The following is a 16,631-nucleotide window of genomic DNA, read 5'->3' on the forward strand; positions in this document are numbered from 1 at the left end:
TTATGTTTTTACTATGTCTTTTTTCCATTCATCTCACTTTTGCTTCATAAAATCTTTCTTTTTACTGTTGAGGAAATCAGCATGCAGGGAGGCTAAGTGTCCTTGGGATACAGTTAATTGGTGTCAGAGAAAGTGTCAAAATCCAGCTGTCTCACATTCCATGCTAAATGGTGTAAAAAGAATATAAATGGCCACAGGTATATAAGATATTTGCTAAAGGAAGGGTAGAATATTTTCCTTAAGGATTTGAGAAGATCTGTTTTGGAATTTGAAGTTATCCTAGGACGCTCAAACATAGAGCCTTATTCTGATTGTTTTTCTACCGCCCTCATTCAATCCCTGAGTGCTTACTTGGTGGCAGGAACTGTGGAATGTAATGGAAAGCAAGACAGATGTTGTTTCTACCTCCCCAGGACCCCTTCTATTCTTTATTTCTTAACATCTTTTTTTCTCCCATTGATACCCCCATACAAATGCCCATACACAGTCCATCCCTAAACTCCACTCTCAGCCCCCTAGCAAGTTCAGATCTATGGGGTAAGTACTGTACTTGATGACAATTTAGAAAAGGAGAAGCAGTTCCCTGCAGTGGTTTTCACATTCTCTAAGCCTGTGGCAGTCTATTTCTTATGAAACTCAAGGAACTGGGGGGAAATTTGTTAATTTATTCTCCTAAGATCTCTATACATTTATAAAAATAATCTGGTGCCCTGGAGAATTCTTGCATATTAAAACCAAAGGCCTAATTATGTTCATTGAAGCTTCCTAAATTTCAATTCCCTCATCTGTTGAATGAGAACATGATGATATACAGAAAAGCATTTAAAAAGTATGAAGGACCATGTAATAAAATTATCACCATAATCAGCAACAAAGAAAATAGAATATGATACAGTGCCAGGTACTAAAGTAAAACATTTGATATCAAGTGAATGAAACCTTAGCTGAAAAAATCCTAATGAATGCTCACTTTAGTCATATATGCAGAATAACTAAAGGGAAAAAAAAGTCACAAAAGTGGCAGCCTGTGCTTAAATTTAGCCCCTTTATAAGATACTAGTTTTTGGCTGGACATGGTGGCTCATGCCTATAATCTCAGCACTTTGGGAGGACAAGTGGGAGGATTGCTTGAACCCAGGAATTCGAGACCAGCCTGTGCATCATATTATGTAGCAAGACCTAGTCTCCACAAAAAAAATTTGTGTGGTGTGTGGTGGCATGCATCTGTAGTTCTGGCTACTTGGGAGGATCACTTGAGCCCAGTAGTTGGAACACAGCGAGGCTTTGCCTGAAACAAACAAACAAACAAAAAAAAGATGCTAGTTCTCCAAAATGCAAACTACAATTTTATATCAAGTAATAAATAAATATAGTTTTTTAAAATTGTATTTTTGAGTATAAGATTAAAAAATATTTAAGATATCAACTCCAATTTAGGCAGGATAGACGAGGGTTCCAAAAACACTTTTAAACACTGCTGGCGGAGATGTAATTTAGTGCAACATTTGGGGGGCAATCAATGCATTTCAAAAGCCTTTTAAACCTATGCATGCACATCCATTCCACTTTCAAGAATTCACACTGGGGAAATAAGAATATACATTAAAAGGTAGCAGGTAGCCACAAAGATGCCATCACAGTGTCATTTAAAATGGTAATAGTATAGCGTAATGGTTAAGATTATGGCATCTGGAATCACTGAGCTGCTAAATTCAAATACTGGCTTTCTTACTTGCCACCAAGATAGTGGACATATCAATTTTTTAATTTCTACGTTTGTAAAATAAGGGTGATAATAGAATCCATTTCATGAAGTTGCTGTGAATACATATCAAATTACCCCCGAGGCACTCAAACAGGACATCCTGAAAGTGCTCACAATGTTAGGCTCTATGCATCATAATAAAAAGTTAGATACAACCTATTTATCTAATAAAATTGTTTTATTCAAGCAACGTAATACTGTATGTTTTAGTCCATTCGGGCTGTTATAACAAAATATCAGAGTGGGTAATTTATGAACAACAGAAATGTATTGGTCACAGTTCTGGAGGCAGTGAACAAGATCGAGGCACCAGCAGATTCCGTCTGGTGAGGACCCGTTCCTCATAGATGGCACCTGCTGTGTGTCTTCACATGGCTGAAGGGCAAAGGGGCAAACAAGCCCCTTAGGTCTCTTTTATAAGGGCACTAATCCCATTTGCAAGGGTTCTTCCCTCATGACCTGGTTATCTCTCAAAAGCCCTACCTCTTAATACCACCACATTGAAGACTATGTTTTAATACAAGAAATTTGGGGGGACATAGTACCATATATCAATTAAAATGATACTGTAGGTAATATTTGACTTGGAAAGATATTTACTAAAGGGAAAATGTAAGCTACAAAATAGTACTTACTATCTGACTGAATCCAAGTAGATGTTTATGAGATGTCATCCAGTGTACCTGAACTAGTTTTGGACTCATATCCATCTAAATATTTAGTTGCATTTCAAAAGAGTAAAAATCATATAGTGCTAATGTCAGTTTCTTTACCTCCTCCGGTAGGAGCCATTGAGAATTTTTCCTACAGTAATATACTTTTGGTACTTAGTGTATTGCAATCTAAATTACTTCTGTTCTAAATAATAAAATAGAAACATTACTTTTGCTAACTGGTAAAGTCATCCATGCCATAACAAAAGTCCCAAGATGCCACCTAGTTTAATAATGCTACTAGAGTAATTATGCACATAATGTACCACATCGAGAAATACTACAACTATCAGCTTTCAGATGACTGTAACAAATTTTAAAAGCATGAGCTGTGATTCTATCTAACAATGTTTATTATGGGATATTCAAAACAGATGTACTTATAATTTACAATGAGTGATGTGGAATTTTAAAAATGACATTTGTCAAATGTAAAACTACTACTAAATACTACCTTGTCCAACTAAAAAGAATCACTTAAAGAGTATTGACTTAGTGTGACTTCCATTTCAATGTTTGAATAGGATTCTTGCTTTGAATTGCAAAAAAAAAAAAAAAGGTATCCTACCCTCTCACAGCTCATGAATGTCTTCACACCTAAGAGATAACTACTTGTTACCCCCGTCTTTGCTACTCCAACAATATAGAGTTTTCTTTTCCTAATCTTCACAAAAGCTGACCATACTCAATTTCAAGGAAGTATTGTGCTCACATACTTAAACACTGAATATTACTAGCATGGAAATACTTCAATTCTTTCCTAATTTTAGGTTTTAAAAATAAGATCTCTGGCTAGAGATAGCAAAGTCAGATGCTTCTATCACATATCATTTTTAGTACTTTCATTTCTATCTCTTTTTGTGATTAACAGTTTTATATGCAGGATATATAAATCTCATCTATTTTGATAGCTTTGAACCTCTTTGTTGTGAAGTTTTACTTCAACTTTGGGCATTCATCTTTGGAACTAAAAAGGATGGTGATAAATTTTGTAAAAACTCTCTGTACAGAGTCAGAGGATGATGAGCACAGGAAAAAGACAGCAAATAAAAATGAATACTCACAATCAGCCACCTCCCAAGCTAAGGGATGCCAATTATAGTCAGCTGGGAAATGCTGTAAATTGCTAACAGTGCAGACCTTGGCTATACTACAAAAGCTTTCCTTGACATCTGATAAAGGTAAAGCTGACCTCACCACTTCACGCCTGGGACAGGTAGACAAAAACCCACAGAGATTAGTATCAATCTCAAGATCGGATGGATTGACTTCTGGCTACAAAGGGATTTAAAATAGAGTAGCCGGTTTAAAAAAAAAAAAAATCCCTCTCCTTTCTCCCATAATGAAGCAGGTTTGTTGCTTCTGGTTTCAGGCGGGTAAGTTACTTATATCCATATGATTACTTTCTGGTTGTATTTATGATCACTAGAATAAAATTACAAATACTCTGCTATTATTTCCAGTCCTCAGCCTGAAGTAAATCTGCTCAGTTAAACAAAGACTCAAACCTAAGTTCCAAAAGTTTTTCTCATTACCTTTTTTCTTCCCCAACTGGCATATAAAAAGACAAAAAGTGAGTACTAAATTCTTTTCAAAAATTTGTAAGTCCACTGCCACATAAGATAAAGTCCTGAGGTTTAGATTTCAGCTCTCAGAATCACCATCCCTAAAGGGTATTTCGCCAAGAAGAAAATGAGAAGAGTTCTTGCTCTAGAAATGTTTAGTTCTCTTTTTTCACTCCTGAAGAAATATATTACGGCCCATATTTCATTTCTGGTTGTAATACCCTCCGAAGTCCATTCTGAAAAGTGTTCTGCCTTCTCTTTCACATTGATTTTATTAGCTGGCCTAAAAGACAATTTTTGCCAAATCAAATGTTTTACTGTGTTCTTTTTTTGAATAATATGATTCCTACTCAAATGTATTCATACAATGCAGCTCAAAACACCATACTTTTTAAACTTATTAGTTGTTAGATTTTAAAGAGACTAAAGTCAGCTTACTGCTGAAAACACACAAAAAGGACAAACTGGTTGAAATTTTCACAAGAATGGAAAATGTTTAATAAACTCAGAATGGTGGGCTTATTAAACTATAGTGTTATTTACAGCCATAATTCATCAACCACAAACACAATAATGTGTTTGCATGGCATGCTACAACAGAAGCTTTATTCAGTTCATTCAGAAAACATTGGCAAAATAAATTTCAGTTGCAAATTCACAGATACAAGCTTCAAAGTATAAAGTTGTATATAACAAAAAAATACAGGTAATATTTATAACAATAACTTACAGATACAAACTAATGAAACTACAATTTCACAAAAGGTTGTAAACATTTTGCACACTTGTCAGTCCTTTGTTTTAGGCAAAGTGCTCTTTTGATGACAAATAAATTAACAGATACACACTAGAGTGAACTATTTCCAGACAATACAAAAAATGTTTTGATTTCTTTTCTTCTTGTAAACATAAGTTTTACAAAAAATGAAGAATCAATAAAAGTGTCTTGCAGGCCAACTATAGATACATACCTGGGCAGCAAAGTGATGTTGGAAATGCTTTAGGTGTTAAATAAAAAATTAACAGTAATATCTTTTCAATATTATACATAATAAATGACAAATTTATATCCTTATTCAAGTCTATCCCTGAAAAAAGAATTAGGTATGACTTATTGGCAGTTGTGTCATTGAATGGGGTAACAAGGGCTGGAGTCCAAGAGTTGTTGGTGAATGAGCTACAAAATAGAAAGAAATTTGTGGATCAGTTTTGTAGGGTGCATAAAACTGATTTATAAACAAATAAAAACAATCCAAGGCAATGTTTTCATCACTCATTATAGCTGAGGGCACCAAGCTACACTCATTCCACTGACCTCAGCAGAAGCATTAACCTATTCAGCATAGTGAGAGTCCAGGAACAGTTTTACCCCCAAATCTTTATTTGGGGGCCACAAGATTTTGCCACTTTAATGTCCTCCATCCATACCCCATTCACTGCACTTTACCCTGAAGCTAGAAAGACATGGGTTCCTCTTCAGAGATGCTGCTAGCTTTCTCATGAAGGTGTTTGTATAGGATGATCTTCCCCAAGTTTCTTTTATTAATGTTGAATTACCTCCTCCCTAAGCATACATCAAAACACACTGGGCTCAGGCAACACTACTGTCTTTCATGTGAACACACACAATTTTAATGCTAGTATAAGTAAATGGGAACAATGGTACAGGCTCTGCTTTTTATTTAACCAAAACTTAAAATGAAGTTTCTGCTTTCAGCAAGGGCTATGTTGCTTCAAACCAAACCTTTCTCTGAGACCAACTAGGAAATCTGGACAAATTTTTAAAAATCTGTTTGAAGGCATCTGAAAGACACTTAAGTAATGAGGACTTACAAAGTCCCAGAGTGGAGGGAAAGAAAATGAGGATGCTTTTCCTCCCACAAGGATAGTGACAATTTAAAACAAAACAAATGTCTGATAGACCGAGAAGTTTAGCAGAGCATTCAGAAGTTAGACTTTGGCAGAGTGGTGAGAAACAAAAATTAAAGAGCAGAGCCACTGAAGAGGAGAAGCCCTAGTTAAAAACAACAACAGAAAACAAAACAAAACAAAACAGGGATTCATTTGTGAATCCAAAGGGCTAACTCCGAGAGTAGTAAAACAAAAATATACCAGCCCTCCTAAGGATTTGTGCCTGATTGGATTAAGTTGATTTCACCCTATCCTGACTACCTGGGGGGTAAAACTAATCTTCTCTAGTGGAAGATATCATCCAAAGCCTCAAATTATTTTTAGTTACACATACCCAACATCTGAAATGCAATACAAATAAGAAGACAAATAACAAGACATGACTTGAAAGAAAATAAAGAGGAAAATAAAGAAAACAGAATAGACCCACCAAAGATCCAGATATTGGAGTTATCACACATGAACTTTAGTATAACAATTTAAATAAGGATAAAGTGACAAAATGGATGATTTCAGCATATGAATGGAAATCTTAAAACTGAAAAACACAATAATGAAATTAAGAAGTCGGTGGATGATTTTTTTTTTTTACAGGATATTAGATATAGAGAGCATTAGTGAACTAGAAAAATAGTTCAGAAGAAAACATGAAAATTTTTTCATAGGAGTAAAAACAATATTTGAGGAGGCAAAAGCTGAGAATTTTCCATAACGAAAGACATCAAACTACATACTCAAGAAGCACACCTAGGCACAGTATGATAAAACTTTTTCAAGATAAAGACAAAGAAAAAAATTGAGGAAAAAAGACATTTATTTTCAAAGGAGCAAGAAGGTCAATAGCTGACTTTACCAATAAATGGGGCCAGGTTAATTAGCTATCCATATGCAAAACAAACAATGAAAATCAGAAGACAAGGTAATCATATCTTCAAAGTGCTGAAAGAAAATAACTACCAACCCAGATTTCTACTTACAGAGAAAATATCACTTACAACTGAATCAAAAGAAATACTTAGAGATAAACTTAACAGAAGATGTGCAAGATTACTAAACAGAAAACTCTAAATCATAAGCGATGATTTAAAGATGATCTAAATAAATGGAAAGACATACTAAAGTTCATGGTATGGAAGAAAATACTGTTAAGATGGCAGTTTCCTAAAATTGATCAATATATTTGCTGTAATAGATTGTATCAAAATCTTAATTGTTTTCCCTTTTGGGGTAGAAATTGACAAGTTGGTAAATTTTATGAAAACAAAGGGCCAAGAATGGGCAATACAAACTTGAATAACAACAAAATAGAAAGAAACGCATTATCAGATATTAAAAATTATAGACCTAACATGATTAGAATAAGTAGCAACACAAAAATAAATAGACCAATAAAACAGAACAGAAGGTACAGAAATTGACACAACATATGGACATTTGATTTATGGCGAATATGTCTCTACAGAGAAGCTGGAAATTTTCTATTTTCATCAACATAAGAAAAAAGCTTCACTTTCTACCTCACACCACACACAAAATTCAGTTCCAAATGAATTGTAAATCTACACATCAAAGGTCAAAGTTTCTAGATGATATCATAGAAGATATATCTTCATTATCTTTGAGTATAAACAATTTCTTGCACATCACCAAAAAAAGCATGGCTCATGAAGGAAAAATGATGAAATAAACTACATTAAAATTAGGAACTTGTGCTCAATGAGACATTCCATTAAGAGAGCAGAAAAAGCCAAGATACTGAGTAGGAGAAAATATTCTAAGCACACACAATTATCAAAAAGCTTTATATGCAGATTACACCAAGAACTTAAACAAACCCATTTAAATAAATAATAAAGACAAGCCAGTAGGCCAAAAGACAAAAAGACTTGTACAGCTCTTCACAAAAGAGAATATACAAATGCGTGATGAAAAAATGCTCAGTCATCCGAGAGAGGCAAATTAAAATAAGATTGCACTACACAATCATCAAATTTGCTAACATCAGGAAGTTACACCATACCAAGTGTTGGTGAGGATGTGAAGCACCTTGGACCTTGCCGCTGGTCAAGGTGTAAACTAGTTCAACCACTGTGAAAAACTGTTTGTCAGAATGACTGAAGTTGAGCATATGTGTAACCCATGACTCTGTCCCACTCCCAGGTACATATCTAGTAGAAATGTGAATTAATGTGCACAAAAAGCATGTACAATAAAGTCCATAGCAGCATATTCATAAAAGCACAAACTGGGAAAAAACACAAATATCTATTAACCAGGAAATGGATAAATTGTGGTACATTCCTACAGTGGATTTCTATATAACAATGAAAACAACTGATTCTCACAATAATATAGGTGAATCTCACAATGTAATTGAAAGAAGTGAGACACATAAACATTCTGTATGGTTCAAAAGGGGCAAAACTAAAGGGTGGTTTTAGAAATCAGGGCTATGTTACTTTGGGAGAAAAGGATAATAATTGGAAGGAGACATAAGATAGGCTTCTGAAATGCTAATTATGTCTGCTACTTTGGATCAGTATCTATATGGATACATTCGTTTTATTAATTCATCAAGCTGAATAGTTATTACGTATGCACTCTTCTAAATGTATGATTTGCTTCTATAAAAAACAATTCTTTAACCAAACTTATTAAACTCCCATCTAAAGATCTGAGTGAACACTTGCTCTGATCACAGGAAATAAAGTATTTAAACATTTACCGGTAAAAACAAACAAAAAAATTTCTAAGTAAAGATCAAGCAATGAGTCATTATTAATATTTGCATCTTAGCTGCAAAGTGAGTATTAAACTTCCTCCTTAAAATGTAATCACAGAAATAAAAATGTCTGGATAATTTTGCTCTCTACTGCACCTCCCCACAATATTTTTCAGCTACTACTGAGGTAATATTTCAAAATGTGAATTGTATCAATAATCTAATATTAGAAGTTACCAGTTGCTGATTGCCTGGGAGACAGCTATTAAATGTTGGGATACCTACCATCCATATAACTATGCAGCGCAGTTAACATCGTTCCATCTTGGGGCACGTAGGCAGAATAAGCCATTTCTTCTAACATGGGTGGAGACAGCCTGGAGGGTGGGACCGCTGTGACCGGGGTGGAGGACGAGTGATTAGGACTGACGTGTTTCTTGTGGCGTGCTCTACAATTCTGAAACCACACCTGAGCAGGGAGAAAAGCAACAGAAGTAGGTAGGTTACACACCAGCTTCTGAGCACGTTATCAACTCAGTTAAAAAATGAATGCAACCTCAATCACGCTACCACACAAGCACAGCATAAATGTAAATCAGCTTTTCTAAAAGTTCTATAGAAAGAAAAGAAACATTTTAGCCCAAATACCAGTGGTCATTTTTCTTGCTCAGTTGATCGCTCTCTGGTGATTTACCTAAAAGCCAATTCTATTTAAGTAGGAAAGGGGACCAATTGCTTTAGGGATTTTCATTTGTTGAATTTGAGTTGGTCAAACGTTAAGGTTACCCCTTGAATGCAATTATTAAACTCTATTGGATTTGACTGGGTGCTGTGGCTCATGTCTGTAATTCCAGCACTTTGGGAGGCTGAGGCAGGCAGATCACCTGAGGTGAGGGGTTCAATACCAGCCTGGCTAACATGGTAAAACCCCGTCTCTACTAAAAATACAGAAACTAGCTGGCCGTGGTGGTTGGTACCTGTAATCCTAGCTACTCGGAAGGCTGAGGCAGGAGAATCACTTGAGCCCAGGAGGCAGAGGTTGCAGTGAGCCGAGATCACGCCACTGCACTCCAGCCTGGGTGACACAGTGAGACTCTGTCTCAAAAAACAAAACAAAACAACAACAACAACGAAGCCAAAACAAAAATACCCCAAAAACTCTATTAGGTTTATTTAAAAAAAATAAAAATAAAAGCCAATTCTATGCTAAAACTGCATCTTCCCCAGAAAAGGTGGGGAAGGGCCCTCAAGAATTCCAGAGAACTCTCCTTGGTTTTACTACTGGCATTTAGGACAAAAAGAAAAGCACAAAAAGCTCTTTTAATCAGAACTTTAAATAAAAAAAAAAGACTACTAAATGTATTCTTAGGCACCTGCTGGACTTATTTCAAATCCTTGTTCAAATGACTAAAATCCCTACTGAGAACTTAAAGCTTTCTACAAACCTCTTGATTCAGTTATTCCAGTCAGATTTTAGCCTGCTGAGTTCAATTTCTCTTGGTGAATACATAGGCTATTCCCTAAGAAGCATGTTAAGGTCAGGTCTATAATAAGAAAAAACTCATAATATTTAAGTAGAATTAAATACAAACACATCCACTGGGGAGAGTTCACAAAATGTGAAGTGCTAATCACCCAGCTGTCCACTCTACTGCAGAAATAAAAGAAGCAAATTCAGGGCAAGTGGAGCTTTACATCCAGGTCAGGGCAAGTAAGTCTAGGCTGCCCAGAATGCTTCCAGTAGCTAATATGCCTGTGTTTGAATTCCCTGACAGGTGATAAAACTTGACCATAGAGAGTGTTTCTTCATTAAAATACTGTATCACTTTTTTTCCATCACTCCAAACAATTCTGTCATGAGAGGAAAGAGAGGTGAAGGGATAAAAACTTAGCATGAGAACATTTTGGGATCAGGGGATATGAGGCCAGGAAAACATCAGGAGCATAAGTCTGTTCAAGGCTGGTGGTAGGGCCTTGATGGCACAAGGCAATCAGGGCTGATTAATGTGGAATAAAAGGAAGCTGCGAAGAATTTGTAAGAAAAAGCTGGCCTTACTTCAGAACTACACCCTGCCCCTGGCATTCAAAAACAGAAGGTTGGCAAAGTATACTCTCAAGAGTGATTAAAACTAAAAGAATAAAAAATTAATAATCTAGTGGGGTATATAGCCTTGTGCAGGAGGCTGAAAAGTAGCAGCTAAGGAATGTTTCTGGGACAAGACTTAGGCATCCACCAGGAAGACAAGTGGGAAGTCACAGCCTCCTCCACATCCCTGTTCTCTGGGGTGTTAGTGAGACTCAGAGATACCTATAGACCACACCCCAAATCTCCACAGTTCTGCCCACAGGCTCTGGAACAATAGATGTCACTACTAACACTAGTCTCACCCAAACAGGATGACATTACTCAAACATTCTCGAACATGTAAGGGGGAACCGCTGCCACCGGCCTTTTTCCCTTATGGGACCCAGAAGACACATACGCCAGAGGACTACATATAACCTAAAACATGTTGCATTATGATTCCCAGAGTTTCTTCAAAGTATCTTTTTGTCTCCAATAAATTATATATTGAATGGAACCTATGCAGTTGTAAAACAAAAGAAACACCATCTTTTGATTGAAAAAAAAAACACCTCAAATTTCGTAAATAAACATGAAGAAGGTATAACATAAACAGCAGAATAACTATCTTGTTAAGCAGCTTCTTGGAAAGATCATCCACAGGTAATCAAGCAGAGGGAGGTTTGCAAACACAAAGTATCACGTAACTGGTAGAGCAAAATATAGTTTAAGATTCCAGACATCAGAAAATTCCTTCTGGCATGAATGCTACCCAGCTTCAGAATCAAATATAAGTCCTTTTGACTCTCCTCACTAACAAAATTTCCTCCTTCTTGTTTGCAAACCTCCAACAAGAGCTAACATTTTCTGAGTAACTACTTTAAAGTTTTTGAGTTCTAAACCATAAACTAAGCTAAAATCAGGCCATGTAGATATAATGGAAAAGCAGAATACTAATACTAATGCATAGAATGAAACCTTTAGAAAGCCCAGACAAAAAGTCAAATGTAATAATTTTGTATATGACAAAGATGAGATTTTATTTTATTGGGAAAGCATGTTTCACTGATTTAGGGAAAACTGATAGTTTATCATTTGAAAGAGAGAAAAAAATAGATAAAACCCTATCTCCTGTGAACCAAGCCAGATAAATTAAAGTTTAGGCGTAAATAATTGAAACAATAAAAGTTTAAGAAAACAAAAGGCAACATTGAAATACTCTCTAGATAGGGAAGCATAAGAAAGGCCAAAACTAGACTGGGCGCAGTGGCTCACACCTGTAGTCCCAGCACTTTGGGAGGCCGAGGTGGTAGATTACGAGGTCAGGAGTTCAAGACCAGCCTGGCCAACATGGTGAAACCCCATCTCTACTAAAAATACAAAAATTAGCCAGTCGTGGTGGCAGGTGCCTGTAGTTCCAGCTGCTTGAGAGGCTGAGGCAGGAGAATTGCTTGAGCCCAGGAGGCGGAGGTTGCAGTGAGCTGAGACTGCACCATTGCACTCCAGCCTGGGCAACAGAGCAAGACTCCATCTCAAAAAACAAAACAAAACAAAACAAAAAGGCCAGGCACGATGGCTCACGCCTGTAATCCCAGCACTTTGGGAGGCTGAGGCGGGTGGATCACGAGGTCAGGAGTTGAGACCAGCCTGGCCAATATGGTGAAACCCCGTCTCTACCAAAAAATACAAAAATTAGCTGAGTGTGGTAGCATGTGCCTGTAGTCCCAGCTACTCAGAAGGCTGAGGCAGGAGAATTGCTTGAGCCCGGAAGGCAGGGGTTGCAGTGAGCTGAGATTGCACCACTGCACTCCAGCCTAGGTGACAGAGTGAGACTCCATCTCAAAAAAAAAAAAAAAAAAAAAAAAAAAAAAAAAGAAAGAAAGGCCAAAACTATCAAAAGATTGGGAGATTTGAACATATAGAAATATAAATGTTCTGTATGGAAAAAATAAAAAGGAAATTGATGAACCGTGAAAGGTTAGCGTGACAGATAGGATTAATAAATATCAGTAAGTTATAGAGAAAATAACCCAACAGAAAAGTGAGCTAAAAACATAAGGTCTTAAAAATGAAAAAATAAACTAATGTGTCCAAGCTCATTGATAATATAATAGAAATAAAATCAATGAGATTCTCTATTAAATTGTAAAGGATGTAAAAGAATAACAGTATTCAGGATTCTTCTGAGTTGGGGAAAAGGAACACTCGTATGTAGTTCCTGGCAGAATAAAGTTGTATGAACTTTCTCGAAGGCAAAGAAATTTCATGTTTGTATAAAGGCCCTATGCATGTTTTATCTTTGGACTCAACAATCTCACTTCCAGAAATTTATCCTAAGGAAACTATTGAACAAGCACGCAAGGGAGATATACAATGTTGCTCATGGCAGCATTTTATAATAGTGAAAAATTGGAAACAAAATAAATTGTGCTATGCTCAATATATGTGGCAATAAATATGATGTTAATCTTAATATGGAAGGGTATTCCTAGTACACTGACTGGAAGAAATAGCAATAGTTTACTCTGTCTCTGCACAACCTAAAAGTCATAATTCACTTATCTGAAAGAGTATGTGAACAGTGATTGTATGCGGATGCAGTGTGTGGGGAAAAAAATCACTCATCTTTATTCTTTGACTTCAGTATAAGGACACTCTGCTTTATTACAAATGTCTTACTAAGCATATTTGTAACTAGGAAATGTGAAACTCTCCATGTATCAGACCAGTTTCCCCCTAATCTTTGGGTGACCTAGTTTGCATATTAGAAGAAGTCTAGTAATAAAAACTCTTTTTTCTTACCTTTCTAAAATATTGTGCCCAGTGCTAGGAAGGAGGCTGAGGGAAAGTATGATTACTATTTGAGATCACAGTAATTCTTACAAAATACTCTGAAGGGCTACAACATATAGTGAGTCTATGTATAGATACAAATAATAAATACATAAGCATGCTAGTACTCTTTCCTTTGGAATCATATAAAAAATATTTAATGTTCAACCTTAACATATTGAAAGCCAACATTCAAAATATATTCTCCAAATGGTAGGGCTTAGGACAAAGTTAACTTGCTCATAGTACTAGTAACCTAAATACCTGGAAATTACATGACAGATGTCTGCCTGTGTTCGTTAGTCCTTCAAATATGAAAAGCTCTAAGAAAACTCTCCTTCTTCTTTGCTTCCAACTTCAAAATGATGTAAGTCATGCATCTGACTTACCTGAAGCTATCATTGTTATGAATATACAGAGTCTTAAATTAGAAGGAACTTTTAGCCCATGGAGTCTGAACTACCTGCCAAAGAAAACTGTTCTCCCAGGCACAGGAAACTCACTACCTTCCTTGGTAGTCCATGCCATTTGTGTAGCCTTTCAATAATGAGAAAGTTCATTATGAGTAAACACCAGTGCCTTTTTCTACATTCCGTTGAAGGGAAGCCTTTCACAAATATTTAAAGACACCTACTCTGGATATTACTCTTTCCCTTACCATCTCCCGGCCTTATCTCCAGATAAATATCCCTGCTGCCTTTAATATTACGGCATGATCTAAATCTTTCACAACCCTGAGCCTTTAAGGTAGTATGTTTTTCAGATTGCTTATTAGACCCTTCTTAAAATTTGGCACTCTGAAATAAGCACAATAATCTGGATATCTGAAAAGTGCTGAAGTGGTAGAACTTGTCTCCTAAGACAGCCTCGCTACCTTGCAGTCAATTAAAACACTCGGAACCCTAGGTCTTTAGAGAAGCTGCAGTATCATCAGGTCTTTTCCATCTGCTTCTTCGTACAGGTGATTTGTTAATTATGAAAAATTTTAGGCTTACAGAAGAATAAGTACCCATGTATCAACCACCCAAATTAAGAAACAAAATATAATATGTGCGATGAAGACATTCACCTTTCCCCTCCCTAAGTTTCCTCTTGCCTTTTATGGTTACTTGCTTTCACTCCTTAAATTTTTTGAACTTCCAGTGTTATTTAAAATTATTTTCTGGCTAGGCATGGTGGCTCACCCCTGTAATCCCGTCACTTTGGAAGGCTGAGGCAGGTGGATCACAAGGTCAAGAGTTTGAGAACAGCCTGACCAACACGGTGAAACCCCGTCTCTACTAAAAATACAAAAATTAGCTAGGCACGGTGGCATGCATCTGTAATCCCAGCTACTCGGAAGGCTGAGGCAGGAGAATTGCTTGAACCCAGGAGGCAGAGGTTGCAGTGAGTCGAGATCGCGCCACTGCACTCCAGCCTTGGTGACAGAGACTCTGTCTCAGAAAAATAAATAAATAAATAAATAAAATTATTTTCCATTTCCCTGGTCTCTCTGATAATCTTGACACAGCTGGCCATCTGGTTCTTGAATTCACTCTTCTTCAGCCTCCATGCTGCTTCTCCAACCGACTCCTTCCTCAACTCTGGCTGTTACTACATCCCATTTAAATAGCACCTCTTACCCTGCTCTCTCTCTCTGAAACCCATTCTTCACCTTTTATACCCCATGATCTCTTTCTAAAGGATCTTATCCAATTTCATGGCATTAGATCTCTTTGCTTGAGTTCTGTTCATTCTTTCAAATACCTGTTTACATAGTTAACTGCCACCATCACTGCATAATTAGCACAGCTAAAAGGGTGTAACTTCCAATCCAGCTTTCTTTTGACTTTCACATTCCTGTCAATGGCACCATTCCCAAGATTACTTTGACTTGAAATTTATAAGTCACTGACTTTTTTGAGAGAGGATCTTACTCCATCACCAGGCTGGAATGCAGTGGTACTATCATGGCTGACTGCAGCTTCAACCTCCTGGACTTAGGTGACCCTCCCACCTCAGCCTCCCTAGTAGATGGGACTGCAGGTACACACTAGCATGCCTGGCTGTTTTTTTTCCTGTAGAGACGGGGTTTCACCATCTTGCCCAGACTGGTATCAAACTCCTGTACTCAAGTGACATATTTGCCTTGACCTCCCAAAATGCTGGGATTACAGGTGTGAGCAACCGAGCCTGGCAGAGTCATTTACTTTCTGACTCCTCTCTGCTTCCCCACTGCAGTTACCAAATCTTTCTTGTCTTTCTAGCATCCATCAACTGTCATCAGTTTTCAGTCAATAAAATGTTTCTCAGCTGGGCATGGTGGCTCATTGCCAATAATTCCAGCACTTTGGGAGGCCAAGGGAGGAGGATTACTTGAGTCTAGGAATTTGAGACCAGGCTGGGCAACATGGTGAGCCTCTGTTTCTACAAAAATTTAAAAATTAGCCAGGTGTGGTGGTGTGCAACTGTGGTCCCAGTTATTTGGGAGGCTGAGGTGGGAGGAACTCCTGAGCCCAGGAGGTCGCTGCAGTGAGCTGTGATTGCGCCAACTGCACTCCAGCCTAGGCCACCCATGACGCTGTTTCAAAAAGTTTCCCAAATGAATTCTAACCCAGTTAAGTGTCTCTTCAGAAACAAACAAAAAACAAATAACAATAAGAACAAAACCACACTACTTTGCTGGGCATTCTAGCTTTCCAACTAAGCTGCTTACCTCCATCTAGCCTCTCCCAACTCCAGTTCTTCCCACGTGCTGTGACTAGCCCTTTCTTCCTAAAATCTCATATCATGGCTTTTATCTGCTCATAAGAGAACTCTGCATTCACAGGCCTCTCCAACTTTAATTCCAACAATTTCATTTCCCACTATTTCCAAACATAAATTCTACATTCGAAAAAACTTGCCCTAATTCATCACTTTTCAGCTTTGTTCACACCAGTTCCTCTCCCTGGATCTTTGGCAAAGGCCATCAGCAGCCATCACACACACAATCATAGAAAAAGTAGGAAAAAACACTGACCTTAGAGCAAGATTTATCTTGGAACATTTTCAGCCTGAGGATCTTAGGGTTGCTGTG

At 37.1% G+C, this 16,631-nt stretch overlaps 1 protein-coding gene across 2 annotated transcripts in view; it reads right to left on the reverse strand.

The window, feature by feature from the left end:
* Positions 1-4,511: 4,511 nt before the first annotated feature.
* The window catches only part of LHX8 (LIM homeobox 8), a 32,780-nt gene continuing 20,660 nt past the window's right edge, over positions 4,512-16,631 (reverse strand). The window contains exons 9-10 of one of the 2 annotated variants that reach the window (XM_003260209.2): positions 8,962-9,145; positions 4,512-5,220 (exon numbers count right to left, since the gene is read on the reverse strand). In XM_003260209.2, coding sequence (XP_003260257.1) covers positions 5,144-5,220; positions 8,962-9,145 — 261 coding nt within the window. In that variant the 3' untranslated portion in view covers positions 4,512-5,143. The remainder of the gene's footprint in view (positions 5,221-8,961; positions 9,146-16,631) is intronic. The other variant, XM_004090018.2, reaches the window with a different exon arrangement.

Source organism: Nomascus leucogenys, chromosome 12 (assembly GCF_006542625.1).
Source record: "Nomascus leucogenys isolate Asia chromosome 12, Asia_NLE_v1, whole genome shotgun sequence".
Classification (NCBI taxonomy): domain Eukaryota; kingdom Metazoa; phylum Chordata; class Mammalia; order Primates; family Hylobatidae; genus Nomascus; species Nomascus leucogenys.